Source organism: Kogia breviceps, chromosome X, assembly GCF_026419965.1.
Source record: "Kogia breviceps isolate mKogBre1 chromosome X, mKogBre1 haplotype 1, whole genome shotgun sequence".
In the NCBI taxonomy this organism is placed as follows: domain Eukaryota; kingdom Metazoa; phylum Chordata; class Mammalia; order Artiodactyla; family Physeteridae; genus Kogia; species Kogia breviceps.
The window spans coordinates 30,336,875-30,351,358 of NC_081330.1; the positions used below are offsets into that span (position 1 = coordinate 30,336,875).

The window sequence follows — 14,484 nt, forward strand, 5'->3', positions numbered from 1 at the left end:
TCCTTACCACGCAACACAATGCCTGGCTCTAAAAAAAAAATAGTTAATAAAAGGTTTTTTATTACTATAAGTTATAAAGTTCAAATTTTATACTACATGAATGAAATCCTAATTGGTAAAACGGGGATTTGTACAGTGTGAGCAAGTTTACATAAACTATGATATACATCAATCAAAAATAGTTACTGTGGGAGGGAGAGAGACGCAAGAGGGAAGAGATATGGGGATATATGTATATGTATAACTGATTCACTTTGTTGTAAAGCAGAAACTAACACACCATTGTAAAGCACTTATACTGCAATAAAGTTGTTAAAGAAAGAAAGAAAGAAAGAAAGAAAGAAAGAAAGCCCACACGCTGCAACGAAAACCAAAAAAAAAGTTACTGTGTTTCTGCTGTGTGTAATAGGCACCAATGGTAAAAGGCTATGCCTGCTCTCAAATTTTTTTTTTTTTTTTTTTTTTTTTTTTTTTTTTTTTTGCGGTACACAGGCCTCTCACTGTTGTAGCCTCTCCCGTTGCAGAGCACAGGCTCTGGACGCGCAGGCTCAGTGGCCATGGCTCATGGGCCCAGCCGCTCAGCAGCATGCAAGATCCTCCCAGACCGGGGCACGAACCCGTGTCCCCTGCATCGGCAGGAGGACTCTCAACCACTGCACCACCAAGGAAGCCCTGCTCGCAAATATTTTGAAAACTGGTTGCAGCATGATGTAACACAACATACTTACCAAATATTTAGTAAATGGTAAGTATGCGTCTGTACTTACTGGGAGACTGAGCAGCCTGAGATAAACAGATTGTTATTTTGTTTTATGCAGTTTCCGGACGCAAAACAGATTGTTATTTTGTTTCATGCACAGTTTCTGGACGCGCAGGCTCAGTGGTGGTTGTGGCTCATTGGGGCAGTTGCTCTGTGGCATATGGCATCTTTCCAGAGCAGAGTTTGAACCCGTGTCCCCTGCATTGGCAGGCCAACTCTCAACCACTGTGCCACCAGGGAAGTGCTATGATTTTTGTATCCACTTCTTAATGAACCCCACTGACCTCCTCAGGTTTTACACTAACCTAGCTCTGAAGTAGCTGACTCTACTGACTGTTGGTAACCCTCACAGCACAAGGGGGCATTCTACTTCCTGTAAAAACCGGAAGACTGTTGAGTAGAAAGGTCAGGTCAGAGGTAACATCCTGTTAGCCGTGCTTTCTGAGGTAAGAAACGGTCGGAGAGTGCTTTTCTTAGAATGGCTGTAAATTTTAATGACCCAGCCTGTGGCTTCCTTCAGAGGGAGGTTGTAGATTTCTTAAATAAGCAAATACTTAAAGCTGGAGTCAGTCCCTACTTGTCCTCGTTGTGCGAGAGCAAGTCTTGGGGGGATATGGAGAAGAAGTTGAGGGACATTGTGACTAACTCAGCTATATCGGGACGCCTCAGGGAGGCTTGTGCCTGGACCTCCCTGGCCCTAGCAGTGCGGTTTGCTGAGAGGCAGAAGTCGAAGGATACAGAAAAGGTAAAAAAGCTCGAGGAGCAGCTCGAGGAGCAAAAGCTTCTCACGAATGCCTTGAGGGGGACGGTGAATAGACTCCGGGAGATACAAGAGAGGGAAAAGGAGAAGGCCCAGTCCCAGCTTCAGCAGAGCCTCACAAACCTTCATGGAGTAGAGGAAGAGCGAAATTTACTCAGGAGTGAGCTTCTTAGGGTGTTAAGCACTCAGTCTCAGCAGCAGGCCAGAACTCAGGGAGAGGAGAAGGAAAAGGAGGCACAGACGTCAGGGATGCTGACGTGTTCTTATGGCACAGCAAGTTGCTGGCTGAGGGGGGAGGCGGGGAAGGGATCAGACCAGGAGGCACAGACGTCTGGGATGCTGATGTGTTCTTATGGCACAGCAAGTTGCTGGCTGAGGGGGGAGGCGGGGGAGGGATCAGACCAGGAGGCACAGACGTCAGGGATGCTGATGTGTTCTTATGGCACAGCAAGTCGCTGGCTGAGGGGGGAGGCGGGGAAGGGATCAGACCAGGAGGCACAGACGTCAGGGATGCTGATGTGTTCTTATGGCACAGCACGTCGCTGGCTGAGGGGGGAGGTGGGGAAGGGATCAGACCAAGAGACTGCTGCTGCTCCTGAGATGGCTGCTCTAGGGGGAGAGGCAAAGAAGGACAAAGTGATTTCTCTATGGGGGAAGAACGAGGTGGTAGCTAATTTTTCTTGCCCTCAGCTCTTGGGTGCCGGGGCCCAGGCTGGTCAACTGCTACCCCTTAATCTCTCTCAATTCTCTTATTCATATCCACCTACAATTTCTCTCGCAGGAGCAACAGGTGAAGCTGCAGCAGCTCCTCCTGTGAAAAATTCCAGAGCTAGGTGGGATAGAAAGCATAGCCATACCGGGAAGTTCTTGCCAGAAACGCTTAAGCAGTACCCTGGCGTCTCTCACTCTGCAAGACGTACCATCAGGCACAGAATGGGAGACTGGACCTGTGCTCAGTGTCATTCGATGAATTTCTTATGGCGAAAGATGTGCTTTAAATGTAAAACACCCTGGCACACAAGGGAACGTAGAGGCTCTCCCCCCAATTAGGGACCTCACTGAATTCTGACAAATTCATTTCCTGACATCTTCTGTTGATTAGAAAGGGAACAAGAGCATGTTCTTGATTAGATATTATGTACAAACAGACAAGCAAAAAGGAATAAGATATGACGAAACAGCTAACATTTTACCTATTTCCAGCTCTGACAATAACTACATATACGAGTTCTCATCGTTGTATTCAATAATTTTCTGATCAAAATAGAATCATTTTGAAAATTAAGTTTACAGTTTGCTTTAAAATGTTCTTTACTTGATTTTCCAAAATGTGGAAAATACAGGAAAAAAGTACAAATAAGAGAATTAAAATCACACAAAAGGCCATCACCTAGAAACAATCCTGAATTCAATTTTGCCAGTCTGCTGTTGTGAAGACAGACATATACACCCAAATGCACACGTACATGCATGCAGAAACATGCGACTTTTATTTCTAAAATGAGATCAGACTGACTATATATTTTGGGAATCTGCTTTAAAAAATTACATTCATTTAAATTTGGAAAATTCAGCAACACACACATGTACACATAAAATGCTAATCCAACCACCTGGAGAAAGTATCTTCCAATATTTAGTTGCATATATTTTCAACCATTTTTAGTTGTGTTGTGTGTATATATACATATATATATATATACACACACACACACACACACGTTGTTGTTATTAAAATCAACCTTTTTTCTTATTTCTAAAGTAAAAAACTGAAGGTTAGAAACAGCAGAGAAGCAAAAAGAAGAAAAATATGTTTTATGCATAATCTCATTATTCAGAAACCATTATATCTATATACAAATTTTTTAAAATTTGTATATTTTAACATTAATGAGATGCTAAATAATGTTAGGCTAAGTATATATATATTATTTAAAGTTTTTGATATGTGTGTAGTATATACAAAAATTTTAAATAACATATATAGATTTACTTTTAATGTTCCAGTTAGTTAAATTAAACAACATTTTTTCCTGATTATAAAACTAATATGGTTTTGTTTTAAAAATTTTTGTAAAGTGTGTGAAAGGCACTAAGGAAAAACAAAATTCCCTTGTGAACTTTTCACTCAGATATAACTATTGTCATTATTTTGATGAAAATGCTTTTGTTTTTTGGTTTTGGGTTTTGTTTTTTTTTTAATTGAATGAAAGAGTCTTTAAATTCTATAGTGCTTTTCAATTTTCAAAAGTTTCACACACATAATTTCATATAATCCCATAATCACCCTTTTCTCCCCCACCCCTATATTGCTCCCCCCTTCCCTCTCCCCACTGGTAACCACTAGTTTGCTCTCTATATCTGTAAGTCTGCTTCTTTTTTGTTTTATTCACTATTTTGTTCCATTAATCTGTCAATAGACATTTAGGTTTCTTCTATTCCTTGGCAATTATAAATGATGCTGCTTTGAACATTGGGGTGCTTAACATTATTCCCTGTCTTTTTTGGGGGGGGGTACTATTTATTAGATTTGGCTATTCATTCCTTAAATGGGTTTGCTGGAGATTAGTTTTTGTTGTTGTTGTTTTTCTCTTTTTGGTCCATTCAAATAATCTGCTCCTGATTTTATTTATCAGTTCTATTACTTATGTACTATCAACTTCTTTCATTCTTCTCCCATTCCTTCTACTTTCTTGAGGATTTGTTGTTATTTTTGTTTGCATTCTAAGTTCTTGATTTTATGCTCAGTTCATTTATTTTCAATGTTTTTTGTAATGTTTAAAAATGAGAAATTTCTGGGCTTCTCTGGTGGCACAGTGGTTGAGAGTCTGCCTGCCGATGCAGGGGACATGTGTTCGTGCCACGGTCCGGGAAGATCCCACATGCCCCGGAGCAGCTAGGCCCGTGAGCCATGGCCGCTGAGCCTGCGCGTCCAGAGCCTGTGCTCCGCAACGGGAGAGGCCACAACAGTGAGAGGCCTGTGTACCGCAAAAAAAAAAAAAAATTTCTGCAGCTTGATCTTTTGGTCTTTGTACCATAAAATGTGTATGTTTGTGTATCGATACATATACATATATATGTATATACATATACATATATTTGTATATATTTGCAAGCACACATGTATGTGTGTGTGTGTGTGTGTATATATATATATATATACCCACATATGTATATATATATATATATATATTTTTTTTTTTTTTTCTTTCCCCCCTACTCTGGGATTCTAATCTGATGCTCCTAATTAAAATGGTAAAAATTGGGAGGGGGAAATTTTACTTGGTAAATTTTTAAACCATGTTTTGTGACTACTTTCAACCTGTGGTGGTTGTGCAGTTACCACAGATGGCAAAATTGGGAGAACAAGCATGGTATCTTTAAATCCATGCAAAGATTAGGACATTTGCACAAAATTTTTCAGTGGCAATAATTTTCAGTCTTCTGTGTTTATTTTAATAAGGAACAAACCTTTTGCAATACATAAAAATGCTCCAATTGTTGTTTAAATGGTTTTTAGGGAGTACTTAATGTAAGGTGAATATGTAGAATAACGAGAATATACTGTAATCCAATTTGTGCATTTTCAGACATCAATGTTACGAAAATATATACGAACCTATAGAAATGAATCTGTGTGAACTTACTGCTTGGGGAGTTTAAAATATGTAATAGTAAAAACTTTCTTCTGTTGATTCTTGATATGAATGTCATTGTGTTTTCTGACATTTTAGATTGCTTTGGGGAATTTTAAGATAATGAAACACTCTGGTAATGGATCAAATCTCTATATATCTAAAAGCCACTGAGACGTTAACATTCCCTACTCAAAATTGTATTGGGGGACAATAATTAGAATAGAATAGCATTAATAAAACAGTTGTGATGTGGAAAATACCTATTTTCAAAATTAAGTACTTAAATAAAGTGATACAAGTCTGCATTTTGGCCCATGAAAATGAAAATGAAGAACATTTTTAAAAGAGCCTTGAAAGCCAGTAGTTTTCATATTTTCCTTTCAATTCATATGTATTAAAGAGTGTTAGGGGACTCTGTGATGTTAGATGATCTATGCTTTTCGATTCCCTACTCTTCCCTTGGAGGTAGGATTTCCAGGTAAAATACAGGATATTCAGTTAAATTTGAATTTCAGATAAACAACAGGCTTTGTTTTAGTAAAAGTTATGTGCTAAATATTGCGTGTATTTTTATTTGCTAAGTCTGACAACATTACTTGGAGAAAGATTGGCATTTATTTTCCTTTTCAAGTAAAAATAGTATAGCTTATTCTTGTAGAGAGGAGGATTTGGACCTTTACAATTTGGAGGAAGTTCCAGGATCCATGAATGAAGAGCCAAAAAGAAGAAAAAGGAAACGGAAGCTTCTAAAGATTCGTCAACAATGAAATCTGAACGCATTGAGTTGGGTATGACAATATATAGCATGGTATGCCAATCATGACTGGCGAAGAGAGATTTGGAAAAGCTAGAGATAAATTGGAAATACGTGCTTTTGCCCTGGAAGTCTCTTGCTCTGTCACTGGAATAGCCTAAATGGTCTCTAGAATCGCCTTACCCATTACCAGTAGTAGCATTGTGGAAAAATCTGTGCTGTACCCTAGCGCCCAGATTTTGGCTCCTTAAACTATTCTCCACTAAAAGGAACCAGGGCTCCTTGGAGGTTAGCTGGCACCAAGTCTTGGGGCAGGAGAAAGCAAGATGAGCCTGGAACATCTTGCCATTTACAGAAAGTGGGAATGCTGACTGGGGGTACAAAGGACAAAGAGACCTGAGGAAGGCTTTTATTAGGCAGAGTGACATACTGAGTATTAAAAAACAGGCTTGCCTGAAGAAGCCTCTCACTGGGCAAAGAGTGAAAATTGAGCATCAAAAACAGCAAACTAGCAAGAGTTGTGGTCAATTGGAACAGTTGAGTCCATTAAAAAAATGATAAATCCATAATGATACTAAAAATGTACAAGTAATGTGATGCATGCTAAAAAAAAGAATGTTTAATATTGTCTATTAAAATGCTATATATTGATGTATCCAACTTATGCAACTCCTACACTCAACTTTTTTGTCAGCAAAGAAGTTAATACAAGCGGTGGAGACTTGGACTCTATGATTAATATATAAAAAGTATTAGTTTTAACTTGGAGAGAGAAAGATGTGTTGGACTGCAAAGGCAAGCTTCACTTTGCAAGAAGATATAGAAGGACATATACAACAAGTAGGACTAATACTCTTCAGAATAACAATTTAGAATTTAGTTTTAGAATTTGAGATTCTGTTGAATTAGAGAGTTTGTAAAGGCTTTAAAGTATTTTGTATGTTATATTGCTAGAAAGGAAATGTTATAAATTAGTGGATTTAAGATTTCTTGGTCAGTGAAATACTTGAAGATACAAATAAGGAGGATTCAAAATTGTTTCTATTTTTGTGCCCACATATTGAGCTTGCATACTCAAGAGTGTCTTTGAGTATGATATTTATCTGATATTTGTCTAGCTGATGTGATCATAGCTGGCATAAATAAAACAGTTATTGTGAATCCACATTGCCTCATGTGTTCTGTGTGTTGCTATTGCCACATGGAAAGAAATCCTAGAGGGAACAGGGTAGGATCAGCACATTTGCACATCATTTCTCATAAAAGCTGAACACCCATGAAATAATTTCCTCTGCCTGCTCCCTTCCTTCAAATATCATTAATTTATACTTTCATTTGTGGCTAGTAACAGCAAGAAGGGTCCATACTGTGATGTTTGTTGGGTTCTGAGATTACCAATTTATCTTGGGAAATTGTGGGATTTGACCCTTAGGTTGTAAATTTATTGAAAGATCTTCTTTTATTGGGAAATCAGCTGATTTATCTATAATTTTGCAGGTATGGGGCCAGTGTTGGGATATTTTAATGTCCTAGTAAGTAAAGCATTTAGACACATTGACTAGTTTTTGCATTCTAGAAACAAACCTTTGGTCATGATATATTCTTTGATGCGCTGATAGCTTTGATTTTTAACATTTTGTTTATAATTTTTGCAACTGTTTTAAAAAGTCAGATCTGCATTTTAAAAAAATGACTCTCTTATTGTTTATAGTTTACAGTAAAGTCTTACAGGGTTTTCAGTTATACAAATATCAACCGCAGATAGTGATACTTTTGCTTTCTCCTTCTAAATTGTTATACATGTAATTTTTCCTTTTTGCTACATTGGCTAATACTTTAAATATAATGTTAAAAATATTAAATAGCAGTGATGACAATGCACATTCTTGCCCCTTTCTTGGGTGAAGTGCAAATAACTCCAATGGTTTACTTTCACTATGATACTAATATTTATATATAGACATAGACATGTATATATGCAATATATTTACATATGCATATGTGCACATATATACACACGCACATACATGTGTATATACATATATATGTGTGTGCATATGCTGATATATGAACACAAAATATATATGTTACACATGAATATTATATATGTATTTTCCATATAATAAGTTCTGCATTTTTTAGGCTACCTTTATGATGTGCTGGTATTAAGGCTATGTTAGCTGCATTAAATAAATTTGGAAGCTTACCATCATGTACTATGATAGTGCAATTTTTCATTTAAATTATGTCCTTCTGAATAGGTTGTTCATTAATATGTTCCATAGAGCAAAATTATACAGAAAGGCAACATTAAGAAGTCTCACTATCAGCCTGTCCCTATCTATTCCTTTCCTACTGCAACCTGCAGACCCTCTAGATAGATACATCTGTTTAATGAATGTGTTCAGTGTCCCTTTATGCAAATACACTCAAATACAAATATGTATTCTAATTTCCACCACTTCTTACACAAAAGGTAGCAGCTGTATGGCTTAAAATGATTATTTTTGTTATTTAATAAGTATTGGAAATCATTTAATATCAATACAGAGAAATCTTCCTCACTTTTTAACCTGTATAATATTCGATCATGTGGTTGCACCACACCTAGTATGAATACTAATTGTTCTCAGTATTTGATTATGATGAATAATGCTTCAACGAATAACCTTATACATATGGCATTTCTTGCTTGTGTAGGCATACGAACAGGATAAATTCCCTGAAATAAGAATCCTGAATCAACAAGCAAAACCTTTGTAATTTTGGTAGCTGCTGCTAAATTCCCCTCTATAGGTATTGAATCATTTTGCATCCCCAAAAGTAATGTATTATACATATGTAGGAAACAATCTTATGCTTACCAAGGGGGGAAGGGGGGAGGAATAAATTGGGAGATTGGGATTGACATATACACACTACTATTATATAAAATAGACAACTAACAAGGACCTACTGTACAGCACAGGAAACTACTCAATACTCTGTAATGACCTATATGGGAAAAGAATCTAAAAAAGAGTGGATATATGTATATGTATAACTGATTCACTTTGTTGTACACCTGAAACTAACACGACATTGTAAATCAACTATGCTCCAATAAATTTTTTTTTAAAAAGCAATGTATTATAAGAGTGCCGGTTTTCCCACAGCCCAGAAAGTGATGAGGGAATTCCATCAGTTTTCATGAAAGGTATTCTAGGTGCTGCTCTGCAGCTGTTGCTGCAGTTGCTAAGGAGATAAATGGCACAGTTTCTAACCAGGTATTCTTCCTCCTGGGCCTGAGCAGAATAAGAAAATTTAAAAAGATGAGGGAGATGCTTTGTATTTAAATAGGACACGTTTCTCACACTGTGGGAGCAAGGGAGTAGAGATGTGCTTTGTCAGAAGTTTAATTTACCTGTGGAAAGAAAAGACTGGAGATCGGTTGGACCCTATAGTGATCAATTTTATAGAGAAATGATATATAGAGGTGATATATAGAGTGTTAAGCATTTTCTGTTATTTACGGTGTTTGCAACTTTTCTCTGATAAACATTTTATAACCGCTTTCTTTGGTGGGCAACGTTAGATAATTGAGCATAGATGAAGATGGGAAATAGACTAGGTTACTTTTTTGGCCTAATTAGTATTAAGAATGTACTTTTCACTGATGTTTCCACTTTGATGTGTATATGTCCTTAGTGAATGTACTGTGGCAGGATTCAGGCATGTAGGATCTGACCAAACATCTATTTCATTACAAGGTATGACCAAGAAGGGTCACCCCTCTTTCTTCTTGGAACTCTCTCTGCTTGGCTGTGGATCCACTTTTCTTCCCAGGTTTTCCTGTACTCTGGCAGCTCAGTTTCTGTCTCTTCCTCTGATTCCTCTTCCTCTAACCCCTTTCTAGATATTTACAAACTCTGGGTTTTTCAAACTTCTTCTCTTCTCACTCTGTACTTTCTCTGGGAATGGTTTCATCCCCCTGTCCTGCATTTGAATCCTAAACGCTGTGTCTGTAGGTGTCTCTCCAAACCTGTATATCAAGCTAGATGTACCACAGCCTGTCCCAAACTGCATTCACTAACCCTTTCAACTTGGTTTTTTTTTTAAAAAAAATTGAAATATAGTCGATTTCCAATGTTTCAGATGTACAGCAAAGTAATTCAGCTGTGTGTGTGTGTGTGTGTGTGTGTGTGTGTGTGTGTGTGTGTGTGTGTGCATACTTTTCTTTTTTTGCTCGCACCCATGCAGCAAGAGGGATCTTCCCCAACCAGGGATTGAACCAGTGCCCCCTGCAGTGGAAGTATGGAGTCCTAACCACTGCACTGCCAGGGAATTCCCTCTGCATTTTAATTTAATTGTATCTGCAAATTCTCCTTTGCCATGCAACAGATATCAGGGATTAGGATGTGAACATCTTCGGTGAGCCATTATTCTGCCTACCATACAATGAAAGGTGAGACGTTTCACCTTTGTGATTTGTGAGAGAAAGTATAAAGTATAGGACTTGGTAACTAACTAACTTACTAGTGTATAGAGTGAGGCATGGCTCAGAATTATAAAAATGGGACAAGGAGCGTGGTGGTATCATTCCATAAGCCAAATCTGCCCAAATGGAGGATACTATGGTTTGAGGCCATTAAACTTTTCAGACAGTTGTGTTTGAAATGATAGCATGTGGTGATGTCCTGCTGACTGTTAGAGGTGGTATTTGTCCCTATAACCTGTGATACTGATTGCATAAAATTGAATGCTGGATTTTCTCTAATATTAGTCTGTATGTCAAAGCTACATTTAACTAAGAAGTAGAAGACATGATTTTTTTCTTGGGACATTTCTCTGTTTGCAAGACCTGGCCCTCAGCCGTGTAGATTCAAAAATCAGACACTCCTTTTCATGTGTTTGTTGGCCATCTGTATATCTTCTTTGGAGGAATGTCTATTTAGGTCTTCTGCCCATTTTTGGATTGGGTTGTTTGTTTTTTTTGATATTGAGCTGCATGAGCTGCCTGTATAGTTTGGAGATTAATCCTTTGTCAGTTGCTTATTTGTAGTGAGGTGGATGGACCTAGAGTCTGTCATACAGAGTGAAGTAAGTCAGAAAGAAAAAAACAAATACCGTATGCTAACACATATATATGGAATCTTAAAAAAAAAAAAAGGTTCTGATGAACCTAGGGTCAGGGCAGGAATAAAGACACAGACGTAGAGAATGAACTTGAGGACACTGGGAAGGGGAAGGGGAAGCTGGGACGAAGTGAGAGAGTAACATTGACATATATACACTACCAAATGTAAAATAGATACCTAGTCAGAAGCAGCTGCATAGCACAGTGAGATCCGCTCATTGCTTTGTGACCACCTAGAGGGCTGGGATAAGGAGGGTGGGAGGGAGACGCAAAAGGGAGGGGATATGGGGATATATGTATATGTATAGCTGATTCACTTTGTTATACAGCAGAAACTAACACAACATTGTAAAGCAATTATACTCCAATAAAGATGTTAAAAAAAAGATCAGACACTCCTTTATCTGTGTTCTGAGTTCATTCTTTTCTACTAGGTTCTCTGATTGTATTCCTCAGTTTTCTTTTATCTCTATTAAGTAATATTATTGATACATTGTTGATGTGTTAAAATAAATATTTTTTGCTCTTATTACCTGTATTGCTGAAGTTGGAAGCCAAACCTGTGATGGACTATCCAGATTCAGCAGCAAGGAAATGTTGGGTGAGTAATTTACCAAATGGTACAGCAATGTTTGACAGAGTTCCTGCTTTCCACAAAGTGAGCAAACTTTTATTTTTGTCTTTTCACCAACGGAATTTAGCCTTTGATAAAATTCTGGCTTCTTTGCTTTGGCTTCTGTTTGAACCCCAGGTTGTATTTGTCAAAACAGTCCTCAGAAGGATGCTAGCCTTTGAGTATCAAATTTCAAAGTTCTGTTGGCCCAGTATCAATTCCCTTCGTTTAGAATGGATTATCGTACCAGAAGAAAGCTGAATTAAACGGCATTGGCGGGCTTCCCTGGTGGCGCAGTGGTTGGGAGTCCGCCTGCCGATGCAGGGGACGCGGGTTCGTGCCCCGGTCCAGGAAGATCCCACGTGCCGCGGAGCGGCTGGGCCCGTGAGCCATGGTCGCTGAGCCTGCGCGTCCGGAGCCTGTGCTCCGCAACGGGAGAGGCCACAACAGTGACAGGCCCGCGTACCGCAAAAAAAAAAAAAAATATGGCATTGGCCCTGCCTAAGAGAACAGATAGCTCCTTAAGAGCCTATCTTTTCTCACTTTCCCCTACATCCCAAGGCCCCATGTTCTGCTTTCTCCAGTATTCCCTATTTAAATTAATGGCATCAACATTCATAAGAGTTTTTCTTTTCTCAATTTATCCCACTCCTAGGTTTAATCAATCACCTAGTCTAGCTGATTTTACCTTCAAAATATAAGGTAACTATGTGAGGTTATGGATATGCTAATCAGCATAATTGTGTTGATTATTTCACGATGCATATGTATATTGACTGTTTTTATCCTTGAAGGAAGGATAAATATTCTCTTCATCTCCATTTCTGCAATGCATAAAGAACTCCCTGGCACATGTATACATTCAGTTAAATGTTTGACAAATGAGTGAGTAATATAATGACTGTATTTAATGGAACTTCATTTACAGTTCTAAAGTATAAGTGTATGATAAAGGATAGCTGTTGAACTGGGGAAAAGAGGAATACCAAAGGCCCAGATGATAACAATAATGATACAACTAGACCACCTAATGAAATACCTTATTATGCCAATATAATTACTCAGAGCTGTAGCAATTTCAGGCAGATTCAAGTATATATTGACTGATTCAGGGGGCTCAAGGGACAGTTTGATTGTGAATACATCCTCTTCTTTAAATATACTTCATACTGACTTAAATAACTTCAACTAAGAGCCCCACAGTGTGGCATGATGTCAGGCCAGGAGTCTGCTTCCATTTGTTCTGGATTCTGCTGAGCACTAATCAAAGGTGATCCTAATTGATGATGAAGACTCTTGATGTCAAGAACACAGTGTAACACTGAGTACTTGAACTATTAAACATCCATCATACCTCAATCAGTTGGGCTGCAGTTGGCTGTTAAAGTATGTCTTCTGATAATTTCACTTATAGCAGCAGGAAGCCTTCTGTTCTGCGTTTGAAATAGTATTGTTTGAAAAGATGGCATTTAATAAGCTAGAATACCAAATGAACTTGGCTTGGAATTCAATAACACTTAGTATGAATAAAATAAATCCAAATGTCTAATAGGGTTCAGTGTCAATTCATTAACGTTGTACAGCATAATAATTACTGATAGCATTTCAGATCCATTTTTAAGGTCAATGCAGCACAACAAAAAGTTTGGGTTTTACCCGTGGAATGATTTTGAGTGATTCAACAATATTCTGTACTTGTGACTATAAAATGGCATGGAATAGATCATAAAGTTATATCACATATTCTCCATCAGCACCCTGACCATCTGCTTCTCAGGTATGGGCAGCTCATCAGGATGACTGAAATAATATGGTCGTCTCTATCTCATTTTGTTTCCTATCAGGCAAGTATTTATTTTTGCTTTTGGTTCTAAAGCTAAGCCGTCATCCTATAGCGCTAAAAACAGCACCATTCACTGTCCATGCACCTCCAACATTGACTAGAATAACTGAACACATTGTGGAGGATTGGTGGGTGTTGTCCTTATGCAAATTTTAGGCTCTTTCCCTGAGTTCTTAATTTCTCTTGCCTGATTATTAAAAGCGAAATAATCATATGAAAGCCAGTGCTCTAAGCTAGGAGCAAGTGCTTAACTATTTCAATAGGCATGTTAGATGCTAGGAGATCAACTTGTTAAGAGGCACATTTTTAAACACAGATGAAAGCACATTATTATTTTTTCACATGACTTTTATTATCAAATTCTTAAATGTTATTTGTCATGTTTATGACTAAAGGACTAGAATCCGGAAAACAAAAATGCTTCTAAAACTAAATACCTTGGTTAACTCCGCTGATAGATGCCTCCTAGTATGTAACATAAGACTATTACATTTTCTTATTTTACCTCTTTTGGGAACCTTAAAAACATAACACTGGAATTTATAAGGACCTTAGCTATGAAGCGACAAGAAAGTGCTTTTAGGTCTACTCTAATGTGGAGGTGTATTTTTCTTTTCCCTGAATATATCTCCTATTATGTATATATATACATATATGTATAGATGTATGTACACATACACACATATATGTGTATGCATATGTCTATTTAGAGAAATGTGTTTTAAGATATTGGCTCACATGACTGTGAATGGCTGGCAAGCTTGAAATCTTTAGGGCAAGCCAATAGGCTGGAATCCAGGCAGGAGCTGATGCTATAGTTCTGAGGTGGAATTTCTTCTTCTCCAGGAGCCTCAGTTTTGCTCTTAAGGTCCTAACTGATTAGATGGGACCCACCCACATTGTCAAGGGTTAGTTACTTTAAAGTCAGCTGATTGTAGATGTTAAGCACATCTACAAAATACCTTCAAAGCAACACTTGGATTAATTACTAACTAATATA

At 37.8% G+C, this 14,484-nt stretch overlaps 1 protein-coding gene across 1 annotated transcript; it reads left to right on the plus strand.

Annotated features, from left to right (window-relative positions):
* Positions 1–1,238: 1,238 nt before the first annotated feature.
* LOC131748039 (testis-expressed protein 13A-like) lies at positions 1,239–2,570 on the plus strand. Its single transcript, XM_059050143.1, has one exon. The coding sequence runs from the start codon at positions 1,239–1,241 to the stop codon at positions 2,568–2,570; it is 1,332 nt and encodes a 443-aa protein (XP_058906126.1).
* Positions 2,571–14,484: the final 11,914 nt, after the last annotated feature.